At 40.5% G+C, this 13,922-nt stretch overlaps 1 protein-coding gene across 1 annotated transcript in view; it reads left to right on the plus strand.

Annotated features, from left to right (window-relative positions):
* The first annotated feature begins 233 nt into the window (after positions 1-233).
* myo10l1 (myosin X, like 1) overlaps positions 234-13,922 on the plus strand; it is a 53,502-nt gene continuing 39,813 nt past the window's right edge. Inside the window, exons 1-2 of the mRNA XM_088313352.1 lie at positions 234-496; positions 13,488-13,586. Coding sequence (XP_088169478.1) covers positions 476-496; positions 13,488-13,586 — 120 coding nt within the window. The 5' untranslated portion in view covers positions 234-475. The remainder of the gene's footprint in view (positions 497-13,487; positions 13,587-13,922) is intronic.

Below are 13,922 nucleotides of genomic sequence, written 5' to 3' on the forward strand. Positions count from 1 at the left end.
TCCCTTTTTTTTGCTTACCTCTTTTGCAATTGCCTAAATATGTACTTGATGTAAAAAGTTCGAAAACCACCAATCGTCAATTTAACATTTTTTTTTAACATTTTTATTTTTGACACGCGCGCGCGCAGACACACACACGCACGCGCCCGCACACGCGCACACAAGCCAACACACACGCACCCACAAACACGGGACCACAGAAAAAAATCTTAGTCAGTCGTGGACATTTTCCCCCCACATTCCCCCCTCCTGCCCCTCAACCTCCATCCGTGGATTTGTCACAGGAAGAAGAAGATGATGAAGATGAAGATGATGATGGTGGTGGTGATGATGTGAATGGGACACGGAGACATCGGTCCCCCCCCACCCTCATTTTGGAGCGAACACGCGGAGATTTGCGCACCGGCGAGCGGGGCCAGCGTGTGCGCGCTGCCCGGGCCCGGCACGCGTCGTCTGGGCGGACTGACGAAGCAGGATGGAGGCGTTTTTCACGGAGGTAAGAAAAATATCAGCGTTAGTCACACGTCAGGCGTCGTTTAGCCTGGATTTTGCTTTTTGACGCCAGGATGCTTGTGCACGCTTCCCCGCCTCACCCCGCGATGATAGCAGGTGTCGCGAGCTTGGAGATATGCTAAGAAAAAAGGGCCGCCGCCTTGCATCGCAAGAAAGCCGTACATGATGGTCAGTTTACGGCCACTGCAGAGCCGTCTTGGATGAAAGACAAATTGGCCCAAACGAGAGCTGACACTCTTTCGCCTCCATAAGGCGCAAGCCTGGATTAAAAGGCAAATCTGTTAACGTGTGCTCCGCTTTGCAAAAATAGCTTGGAAACCCTCCCATTTCTGTGTATATTAATGTTTTGTCCTCTACGTTTTTTTTTGGGGTGCACTTTGGGGTATAGGCGCATGCATCGGGGTGGTGCACAATTGAAGGAGGAAGGGGGGAGGTGGTGGATGAATGGAATAGGTGAGATTCTCCATACAAGTCGTTCTGGGATTTAATGTATTTTGCAAACTATTGATGCATTCTTGTTGAGTGTGCAGTGAACCCTCACTGAATAGCAACGATTTGCAAATAATTGATGCCGACCCACACCACCAAAATGTTTGTGGGTCACCTAAATTTTAAAAAAAAAATAATTTTGGGGTTGTCTTTTCCCCCCCAAAAATAGATCCAAGCCATCGCAGCTCAACCAACTAAGTTTTGCCTCAATACTACATGCTAGCTGTGCTAGCCGCTAACTGCGTAGAACAAGTTTAGCTTTAAAATAAATATAAAAACTTTGGTATTTTTTTTTCTGATAAAATGAATAACAGGTTCATGATGTTTGACACGCTGTGACAACTGAAAAAAAATTCATAATTATATTGCTCTGTCCATGATCAGAACAATTAGCTTAATGTCATTTTTGCTGAATCATGTTAAATGATCACTTTTTGTTTTATCCTTCTCTAGATTGTTAAAATGTTTTAGTGACATGGATGTTGACAAAATTTCATAGCATAATCACAACTTTTGAAAGGATGTCCGTTTAAAAAATTGCCCGGAAAACATCTCGACAAAGTGCGACCAATAAAAGTTGACTTGCAACTCATTTTAGCTGATTTTTTATATGTAAGTTGGTCGTCAAGAGGGAGGGATGAGAGAAATAAAAGATTTTTGGGGTTGCTCACGAGGTGTTGATAATATTTAGGAATCACTTTTAAAGCAGTTAATTTTTTTCTCAGGGAAATCTTAATTTTTCACAGCAAGTGAATATTTGTGGATATCAATTATTTTTTTTTTTTTTTTTTTTTTGCAACTTATTCCCCGATCTGTCCCTCCATACAATCATGTCTTGGAGGTCTATCAGTCTGCACAGACCTTGCTCTGACATGGACAGGCAGCCGTCGGACGTAATCTAAACAGGTGTGTGTGTTTCCAAATCACATCTAATCAACTGAACTCAACACAGGTGCACTCCAATTAATGTCCAGAAATGGAGGACGAGTGGATGTACCTGAGCTCTAACATGAAATGCACTGACCAAAAAGGCTTTGAACATGTGATTTTTTTAAATATATACTTTTTACAAATTCGCAAAAATCTTCCTAAACGTTTTTACATTGACATTATGGCATGTTGGGGCAAAAAAAATGAATTGGATCCATTTTTGAGTGAGGCTGTCACGCAGCAATATCTAAAAAAAATTTCTAGTTTGGGGGCAAATACGGAAAAATGGGAGGAGTAGGAATATTTCTCAAAACTGGATGACCAATTAAAATTGGATCTAAGTGATACCTGAAGACTAACCTGACTTTGGGCGTGAGGCTAGGTACACAAAGGACTGGTTTAGCTGATATAATTTTCTTTTAACAGTTTTCGTTTAACGTCAGGCGAACAAACTGAACTTTGTCACTGGATCATGCACATCCCACTGACTTTGTTCTTCATGCTTTGATATTGAAACAAAAGCAGTAGTTTGGCCAGGAGGCGGGTGACACCCTGAACTGGTTGCCAGCCAATCGCAGGGCACACATAGACGAACAAATATCCGCGTTCACACTCACACTATGTTTTTTTTGGAATGTGGGAGGAAACCGGAGTACCCGGAGAAAACCCACGCAGGCACGGAAAGAACATGCAAACACCACACAGGAGGGCCGGAGCTGGAATCGAACCCATGACCTCTGAACTCTGAGGCCATCCTGTTATCCAGTCTTCCACCGTGCCTCCAGTTTATAACATACAATACAAAAAAATAAATCCCTAAAAGTACCACGTCAACATTTGAGATTTGAACCTCCAGGCCAAATTTGACATCAATCTGAATGCTCCAACTTCCTGCGGATTATTTGACCTGTGGAATATTCCACATTTTTCAGTGCACGGGTCAATGTAACACAGCTGAAAACTCAGGAACACAATCAAAGTGTAAATCTAACGGTAACTTGTTCGTTGGAGTGACCCTTTTACAAAAGAGAACTCTGCGGAGAGCTTTCACACTGCACGTCTGGTTGTTTCATGCAAAGAAATTCAGAACGGCATTAAAATATTCATCAGATGGTTGAATTATGTGCAGGGAGGTGTAAAACCGCAATAGAAAGTACCAACAAACTATAAAAGCAGCTTGTTTGCACGCTGAACAGAACAGAACGTACGTGTGATACATATTTCAGCATCGCTTTTGCCCGTATAGATTGTGCTTGAAATTATGCAGGATTTCAGGCAGCACAGGCAAGAGGGGAGGGAAGAGTCGCTGGAGATGTGTGACCTATATTCCAACGCTCCCAACACATTTGTTCTGCTCAGGAAGCCGCTTCACTTTACTTTCCCTCTTTTCTTTTTTTTTTCCCTCTTCGGCTCGTCTCCGTCCTCCCTGAAGCTACAGCTCGGTGCTATGAGTCCTTCGCTGTAGCCTACTTTCATGCACTGGCGTGTAGGTGGGACACCACGACTGCCGTCAAATGGTATCAAGTCTGTGCTACTGTAAGGAAATTGCAACTAAATTAGTGCAGAATGTTTCCTTCCTGCTAAAAGGGGGCAAAGCTGACGTATGGCCAAATCGTGGCATTTTTCAATTGGTGCATGGATAATGGATTTAACATTTTAATATGCTCTCTTTAAAACGTAAAAAAAAACAGTGCTTTCTGTTTTTTTATGTTTTCTTATTATTTTGGGTCGTCTTTTTGAGTGCAACACTCTAGAAATAACATTTTAAATTATTCCATTAAGAGGTGCAAATCCCTCCAAAATAATAATGAAAGTAAATAAATAAATAATAATTAAAAAAAAAAATGAAACTGTGTTTTTTCATCTTTCGTGGGGGTTGTGGTTGCATTAGCTGCGATAAATGAGGGACTACTGTGTTCAATTATACTAGTAGACTGTTCTTGAGGCAACGGACTTTGGTTGTTTTAAATATATGACGTGTAATTCTCTTTATTTTATGTTTAATTTGACAGTAAACGTCAACTGGGAGTGGCGTGAAACAGCTGAAAGCCTCTTTCTTGATAAAATGTTCAGTATTTGCTAGACTGCTGCTTGAAACGAGTTGAATTCAGTTAGCTACCACCAAGCAGAACTTGTATCTCGTCAAAAAGTCAAAGCAATAAATCGGTCCAATGACAGCTCGTATCATAAAAAACGTATGAATCGGGTCACTTGTATCTCAAGGCACCACTGGACTTGTCGTTGTGTATTGGATGATTTAGTTTTCTTTGATATTTTGTTTTTAATCATTTTTATTGACCTTAATTTTTTCATTCTTTTGTTTATCATAATTATAATTATAATAATAATAATAAAAACAAAATTCAAGTTGAATAATAATAATAATTATAATAATAATAATAAATATTATTATTATTATTATTATATAATAATAATAATTATTATTATTATATATATTATACAATTATAATTATAATTATAATTAATAATTATATATAATAACAATAATATAATAATATATATAATTATAATTATAATTATATAATTATAATTATATAATTATATAATAATAAAATTATATAATTATATAATTATATAATTATATAATTATAATTATAATTATAATTATAATTATAATTATAATTATAATTATAATTATAATTATAATTATAATTATAATTATAATTATTATTATTATTCAACTTGAATTTTGTTTTTATTATTTTCTTGACAGGTCATTCAAATCTCTCATTGCATACAAAATGTTATTTTAAAAATACATTTTTAAACACAGATTAAATATTTTTTGAAAGTTTTTTTAAGTTTAAAATGCAATTTGATCATGATATTGCTTTTTTGTTTTTTTCCCATAACAACTAAAATCAGCCCAAATACCACATGCCTCACGCACTTTAAAATGGCAAACTCCATCTCCCAGCATCCATTTGACCCCAAAAGGAGGAGGCAGTTACCATGGCGCCCTGTTGCCGAGGATTCCTGTTGCCATGGTGTGTGCATGTGTGTGACAGAGTGAGAGACTGTCGTATAATCCAAGATGAGAGAGAATGGGATAATTAGCAGGCTGTTCATAACTGGCCTCTCAAAGAGGATTTAGTTCAACATTGCCTTGCCCATCCACATGATCTTATAAAAGCCCCAGCAGATGTTTTTGTTGTGTTTTCATACCTTCAGTGTTGAGTTTCAACTGTAATCCTGTTAAATGTGACTCCCACAGGACAGGTGACACCCGTATGCCCGCTCACACTCAAACTCACCCACACGAATATAAACGCAAACGTCCCAACCTCTTTGCCGCCGCTATAATCTGCTGAAAGCCCGTCTGTCCCGATTGCGTTATCACCTTTAATGGAATATTACTGACACACTTTTATGCCCGGGATGCTGCTCAGGGAGGGAACAGAGTGCTTTATGACAGCTCGGGATGACCCTTTTACACTAAATCGATACATACACAAATGTATTTCTTTTTTTGCTCTGCGGTACAGTGCTGTTAACTTTATTATATGTCTTTTTCTATTTTAATGTATTTTTTTGAATTTTTTGTATTTTTATTGTGATAGACACACAGGAGTGCAGCCACAATGTCGTGAGTTTCAAACAAGATTTTTTTTTAAAATCAACAATAAAGCGATCACCTTTAATACAAATCAATGTCAACCATGTAATGACACTGTACCACTTTAAATAATATAACATGGAATATGAGCATATCAACTTTGAGAAGGTTGAGTACTGAGCCCTGAGGAACTCCACTCAATGTACAATCTTTAAAAAAAAATAATTTTAATGCAAAAAAAAATGATCACCTTTAAGATAAAACAATGTACCACTTAAAAACAATTTCAACATAGGATAGGATATTGTCTAGAACAACAGAAAACTCGAGGGGCTGCACTCTCTGTACAAGCACATTTTTAATTCACTAAATTTATTACATTTAACATCACTCAATGTTGAAAAAAATAATTCCATGGTAGTACCTGAAAATAATATTGAAATAAGGGATGCAATCTTATCAACAATAACCGATAATGGTCAGAGTTATGAGCCTTGAGGTACTCCATTCCCTGTCATGCAAAAATGCCAATTTTTAAGCCTCTTTTACTCAGACAGGACCCCAAAATTGTTTTCATAGCTGTAACAGACCCAAGATAGCATTTTACACATAAGACATACAATATAAATCACTTGTTGGTTGGAAGTCTCAAATTGCTGTGGCAAAAGTCCAGTTGAGTCACCACTAAATTTCTAGAAAGCCTTTTCTCGGGATAAGCAAGTCATGACTGATTTCATACAATCTTACCCGATCACATTTTCAATGTGCACATTAGCCAGTAGTAGTTCGCACCTTAAAAGCTGGAAAACTAAACATGGTCCTTCCCCTATTCTGTGAAATGTTCTCACCAAACCTGCTCACAATTTGCGAGCATCCTTCCTCGTTTTGGGATCAGAAGTCCGACATGTCAGGGCGCTGTGATTTAACAATGAGCTTTAATGGAGCGTTTTGACAAGATAGAGGGTTTGTTTAGGTTTGGTTTACCGGGATTATATTTCACAGGAGAGGTCCTTCGAATAGAAACGAGTATATGGACGGAGAAACTATGCTTTGGTGTTTTTTTTTTCTCCTGCTAAAGGTTCGTTGTCATGCATGGCCATCCCTTCCTGTCTGGACCAGTCAGTCGTTCCCAAGAGGAGAGGGAAGAATGGGGGGGGGATGGGAGGAGGACATCAGAGTGATGTGCTCGGTCTTCAATTAAAAGGATCAATATGCGCACATGAGTTCATGTTGAATGTACGCATGGGATGAGGAGAGCCATCAAGAGACTGAGGTCACGTCATCGTCACGTCATGCTTTATGTGCCGGAATACAATAGACAGGAAGACGAGCAAGTCAAGTCAAGTCAAGTCAATTTTATTTGTATAGCCCTTAATCACAGACAGTCTCAAAGGGCTTTACATAGCCACAATCGACATCCCCGATCTTAACCCCCAGGAGGGCAAGGAAAAACTCACAAAACCTCATTAGGGGAAAAGTGAGAAACCTTGAGAAGGGACCACAGATGGGGGAATCCCCCTTCCAGGATGACCAGGCTGCAATGGATGCCAACTGGGCAACATTTGGCACATACAATGATGCTATGCAATAATAGATGAGATAATATAAGAGTCAATTGAATGAAGTGCTGCAGGAAGATGACTTCAGTGGAGTGGGTCCTCATCCAGGGCCGTAATATCCATGGCAGCATATCCGAAGATGAGCCTTCGATCTTGTACCGGTCAGTTGGTGTAAATTCAGTACAGCCACTTCCAAGTGAATCGCCATCACCTAATTCGGGGAATTGGGAACAGAAAAGAAAGAACAGAAATAGCAAACAGGCCAACAAGTAGTTCAATGAAGTGCTGAAATATAAGGAAATCAGAAAAGGCGCTGCATGAAGACGACTTCGGCAGAGCAGGTCCCTTCCCGGTTCGTCAGTGCCGTAATCTTCAAAGCATGTCCCCATCACCTAATTCCCAAGCAGGGGAAGGAGGGGGCAGAAAAGAGAAGAAGCGGCAGTAAACAGGCCAACAAATAATTAAATTAGATGCTAAAGTATATAAATAAATTGATCAAATGTCGCGCTGCAGGAAGACGACATCACTGGAACAGGTGCATGCCCAGTTGGTCAATGCCTTAAACTTCCTAGTGGGTCACCGTCACCTAATCCCCCAGCCGGGGGAAAAGGGGGCAGAAAAGAAAACAAAAGAAAAAAAAAAAAAAAAAAAAAGCGGCAGTAAACAGGCCAACAAATATTTCAGCTAAATGCACAAGAGTATAAATGCGTCTTTAATAGTGTTTTGAACATTTCTACTGAGGTGGCGCCTCTAATATCTGAGGGAAGTGCATTCCAAAGCATTGGTGCCCGAATAGAGAACGCTCTAGAACCTGCGGACTTCTTTTTGGCTCGCGGGATCACTAAAAGACCAGCATTTTGTGAGCGAAGGTTTCGGGACGGAACATATGGTACCACGAGGTCAACGAGATAAGAAGGTGCTAAGCCGTGCAATATTTTAAAAGTAAGTAGCAGAACTTTAAAATCACATCTCAAGTGGACCGGAAGCCAATGCAAATTGGCTAATATCGGGGTAATATGATCAAACTTTCTCGTCTTAGTTAAGAGTCTAGCTGCTGCATTTTGAACTAACTGCAGACTTTTAATACTCGACATGGGGAGACCCGAGAGCAAAGCGTTACAATAGTCGAGGCGAGATGTAACAAACGCATGGATTAAGATTTCCGCGTCACACGTTGATAGAATTGGGCGAATTTTAGCAATGTTACGCAGATGAAAAAACGCAGTTCGAGTAATATTTTTAATGTGCATTTGAAAAGACATAGTTGCGTCAAATATAACACCGAGATTTTTTGTTGAATCCTTTTGGATAATATTACATTTATCGATATTCAGAGTGGTGTCTTTGAAAAGGTACCGATGACGCGCTGGTCCAATGATGAGCATCTCGGTTTTATCTGAGTTAAGACGCAAAAAATTGAAAGACATCCATTGTTTAATTTCGGCAAGGCACGCCTCTAATTTATAGCAGTCGCGGGGATTCGTTATATCCAACGGCATGTATAATTGCGTATCATCAGCGTAACAGTGAAAACTAATGTTATATTTCCGTATAATATCACCAAGCGGTAGCATATAGATGCTAAACAATAGAGGTCCAAGTACCGATCCCTGCGGAACTCCACATATGATCTTACAAAGATCCGAAGTCGTATTGCCATGAATTACACGGTGCGTCCTCTCCGACAGATACGAATTAAACCAAGAAAGCGCTGAACCTGAAATGCCAACACACGTTTCAAGGCGTTTTAATAATATGTTATGATCAACGGTATCAAAAGCGGCACTAAGATCGAGTAAGAGTAATATTGATGAGGTGTCGGCGTCCATAGCTATGAGAAGATCATTAGTAACTTTAGCAAGGGCCGTCTCAGTAGAGTGGTCGGCTCTAAAACCCGATTGGAAAGGTTCAAATTGATTATTAACAGTCATATATTCATTAAGTTGTTGCGCTACGACTTTTTCAAGAATTTTTGCAATAAACGGAAGATTTGAAACCGGCCTATAGTTGATGAGACTCTCTGGGTCAAGGTTTGGTTGCTTAAGTAACGGTCGGATAACGGCGGTCCTAAAAGCTGCTGGTACTACACCCGTGGTAAGTGATAGATTAATTATATTTAAAACAGACGGTCCTAGGGTCGTAAACAGTTCTTTAATTAGTTTGCCAGGAAGCGGATCGAGCACACAAGTTGTCGGTTTTGCCGCACTAACCAATTTTGTTAGGCTCTCAAGAGATATTTTTTTTTAAATTGACATAAGGTTATCGGACAGTTATCAGCCCTAATGTCCCTATTAACACAATTTATCGCGGAATTCGACGGAATTTTAAGAACAGTGTCTTTAATCTCATCACGAATACATTCTATCTTCTGAGTAAAAAATTGCATAAAATCGTGAGCTGAATAGGAAGAGCTATCCGAGGTTGGTCGCTGTTGCGTTAGCATTGCTACGGTATCAAATAAATATTTAGGATTGTTTTTATGTAAGACAATTAATCTAGAATAATAATTAGTTTTGGCTAAATTAAGCGCTTCTTTGTATATTAGTAAACTATCGCACCATGCCTGACGGAAGACCTCAAGTTTGGTCGCACGCCATTTGCGCTCAAGCTTCCTACAAGATCGTTTCAGTACGCGCGTTTCCTCTGTAAACCACGGAGTAAGCCTCTTTGGACGAGTTTTAGTTTTTAAAGGCGCGACGGAGTCAAGCGCATTTAACAAAGCGACATTAAAGTTGTTTGTGAGATCATCAATCGTACCAATATAATTAGGAAACGAAGCAGTTGCTAAAGGGAGTAGCTCAGAGAGCGCAACGATGGTTGAGGAGCTAATGTTACGGCTGCTATAATTTTGATTATGGTCAGAACGATGACAGTGAGCCAAGACTTCAAATTTGATAAAGTAATGGTCAGATATAGCACTGGTATATGGTAATACAATTATTTTTGAAGATGCTAAGCCTCGGGTTAATACCAAATCTAGCGTATTGCCATTTATATGCGTTGCTTCATTTATTATTTGCGTGAAACCAAACATATCAATGATTGTCCGAAACGCTACCGTAAGTGGTTCCGACGGGAGATTCATATGAATGTTGAAGTCGCCCATGATAAGTATATTATCCGCATGAGTTACTAAATCAGCTACGAATTCAGAAAATTCATCTAAAAAGCCGGAGTAAGAGCCAGGTGGACGATAAAGAACGGCAAGATAAAACGGCAGCTCGGCTGAGGATCGCATAATGAGAACTTCAAATGTTTTAAAGGAATTGCTAAAACGAGGACTAAGTTTTAGGTTAGATTCGGAAATGAGGGCTACACCCCCGCCTTTCTTTTGAGGGCGCGCAACATGCGAGCTCACGAAGTTTGGAGGCGAAGCCTCATTTAGCGGTAAAAACTGATTTGGTTTTAACCAGGTCTCGCAAAGACCAATCATGTTAAGATTATGGTCTCTAATAAGGTCATTAACTAACAAGGCTTTCGATGAAAGCGATCTAATATTTAAAAAACCGAGTTTCAGTAAAATAGGTCTATCTAAGTTATTCCGCGCAACAGGACTCCTGGTCATAATATTAAGGAGATTGCCTTGCCTAGGTCCCGGATTGTACCTCGAGCGACTATAAACGCGGCGAGAAATTCTGACGGTCGGAATCCGATAGTTATTTACCAGCTTTCGAGTGCTATTATTTTGAGAGAACGGCTCGTCGTCAATAAAACCGACCGAGGAGGAATGCTTAAACCCATCATGTATTGCCACCTCAGTAGAAATTATATCAGTATGAGATCTACCAGCGTATGGTGTGTAGCGCTCAAATCTAGAAGAAAAGCTATGTGTGTTGTCTAAGTCTAGCATAGCGCTAGTTAGCTCTAGCCTTACAGACTCCATACCCTTCCTTACAGGCTCACTATTCGCCTGCAGCCCGACCTGCTCTAATATGAATAGTCATGGAAGGCTCAAACAATAATCTATGTTTCTAGAAAGAGTGATGGCGCCTTCCCAGTTAGGGTGAAGGCCGTCCATCCTCAGCAGGTCGGGTCGGCCCCAGAAAGAAGGCCAGTTATCTATAAACTGCAGTCCGTGCTCACTACAAAAACTAGCCAGCCACTTATTTAGCGAGAATAATCTACTAAACCTCTCATCATTGCCTCTCGCAGGCAAGGGGCCAGAGACAATTACTCGATGCCGACTCATCTTTCTGGCGAGATCACAAGTCCTTGCTATGTTTTTCTTTGTGATCTCTGATTGCTTCATCCTAGTGTCATTGGAGCCAACGTGTATCACTATATCTGAATAGCTAGCGTTGTTTGCACAGCGCTGGTGTATAGGTGTCTTGCGCGCTAGCTCCATAAGATTAGCTTCTATGTCGGGTGCTCTGGCCCCAGGAATACACATTACTGTGGCTGGATTTTCAAGCTTAATGTTGCGGGTAATGGAGTCACCTATCACTAAGGTGCGGGAGCCATGAGACCGAGGTGGAATGGAACTGCTATGTGTCTTAACAGGCTCACCGCGATTAGCAAGCCGTTTACGGCCAATGCTAAACAGACTAGCAGGTTGGCTACAACCCGTGCTAACAGTCGTGTCCGCCACGTTTACGCTTACCACATTACTCTGCTCTAGCTGGCGGACACGTCCCTCTAGCAGGGAGAGTCTTTCCATGAGAAAGGTGCAAGTGTTGCATGTGGTGGTGCACGAAACCATAGTTGCGTTTACTCGCCCGGTGGATAAAAGCGGAGGAAAAGATGTCGCGCCGAAAGTGACGTCCTGTCGCGCCGAAAGTGACGTCCTCTCCCTTTGTGGCCGCTGGATTCAGTCGCTCAGCTCGATCTCCAAATCAAGTGAACCGCGGGGCGCTTTTCCTGCCGGCGTGGACACAGACTGGCTTTGGTTTTCTCTTCAGTCCTTCCTTACGGCGGGAGAGAGTTCAGACGATTAATTTTATAACTGATCATTTTACCACATGGACTATGTTAATGTTACCATGTTTTAGCTTTAGTTGTTCTGTTTTTAAGTGAAATACGGGCATAAGAAGTATAGAGGTAGGTAAAATAACTAGTGCTGTCAAGCGATTAAATTTTTTAACTATTTAATCGCAAAAAAATAAGTAATTAATTGCGATTAATCGCATTTTTCCGACTACTATTTTTGTGAGGCTTTTAACATATATTTACTTGAATAATATATTGTAATTAATGTAAAATCACCAAATATGAAGTGTGTGATCCTTCAATACAATCTAAACTGAGTCATCTTTAGAGGAATTTTTTTTAGAAACAATTCTCAAAAATTATACAGTACATTTAGTTGTTAGCGCCACACTCGAGCAGTGTTGGTTTGCAAGTCCCAGTGGGAACTCAAGAGAGGTTTTTTGTTCCGAGATCATGTGCAAAATATGAACAGCTGATTTGGAATTTGGCTTTCCATGTTGTGCAAATTCATGTTTGAAAAAAGAATAAAACAGCGTTAACTGTGTTCAAATATTTAATCGCGTTAATTTAAAAAAAAATGTATCTTGAGTTTACGCTTTCATTTTGACAGCCCTAAAAATAACCCTCGCCTTGTTGATTCTTTTCCATCCTTTCCTATTTTGGTGCCTCCTGTCTCACTTCGCTGTAACCTTGCGGCCTCTTTGGGGGGATTTCTGGCTTAGATGTCCAAGACCGAGGTGAAAGAGACATTTGTTTCTGTAAAAAGATGGGTTACTAAAAGCATATTTCCCTTGACCACTCAATCAACCACACACACACGCACAGATTCCAAGTGCTTGTTGCATTTCAGACGTGGAAAGTCCAGATGTTGCAATCTTTATCTCTCATTAAACACATCTGTCTGTGCGCTCGGGCATGCCCGACTGGAATAATGCGTGACATGTTGAATCTCATTGTCTCTTTAAGAAAAAACAGCTGTTGTTATTTGCCAACACCGAATGCAAAGTTGTGCTGCCGACGGTGTCAGATTAGTTAACTGAGCAAAGGGCAAACGCACTTCAAACGAACTGTCATCGGTTCTTGTTGTTTGTGTACTTTTGAGATCCATGTTGCGGTGGTGACTTGAGTTGAAATCTTTCTGGTGGATACCATTTTCTTGACTTGGTTTTGTCTTGACTTTGCTTTTCACTCAATATATTCTCATCCAAGTCTAAGAGAGCATGCTAGTAAATGATGTCTGCCATCTAGTGGTGAACACTGTTATTACAAACCTGAAGAGATCTGCTACAGGAAACATTTGTATAATTTTAAAAAATGAATCAAGGGCCACTCCCTGCCTTGTCCTAAACAGAAGGGCGACGATGTCTCCTGCGGATTGTAGCAGGGCGTCAAAAATTCCTGATCATTTCTTGGATTCTCCTTTAAAAAAAAAGGAGGTACGAGGGCCCCGTTCATCTCCGCTCTCAGCTTTAACGAACCGTTATGTGTTCCAGGGGGCCCGCGTTTGGGTCAGGGAGAAGGAGCAGCTGGTTCCGGCCACCGTCAACTCCTGCGGAGATGGAACCCTAGTTGTCACGACTGACTATGGAGCGGTAAGAACACAGACTCGCACAAACATGGCATGACCCAAACATGTTGAACGGACAGATGTTAACCTTGGAACTCAGCATGGAGCGTTAGCGCCTCTGGCAATATGTTCTGCATTTAAGCTTAAGCATTGCCACGAAAGGCAGCTAAAGGCAGCTTCAACTACATTTCCATTCATTCTAAGAACAGCCATTAATCCCAAAGCAGAGCGCCAGTGAGGTCTGAGACTCATTTTAAAGCATCAGGAGCGCAATGCTGAGTCATGTTCCGTTTGAAGGTGACTCGGCGCTATATTAGAGTTTTGTACTGTCCTGTCCAGCTCCAAGCTGAGCATCAGCAAT

The sequence above is a fragment of the Idiotropiscis lumnitzeri genome, chromosome 1, assembly GCF_059441095.1.
Source record: "Idiotropiscis lumnitzeri isolate Australia: NSW breed Sydney's pygmy pipehorse chromosome 1, RoL_Ilum_1.0, whole genome shotgun sequence".
Lineage (NCBI taxonomy): Eukaryota > Metazoa > Chordata > Actinopteri > Syngnathiformes > Syngnathidae > Idiotropiscis > Idiotropiscis lumnitzeri.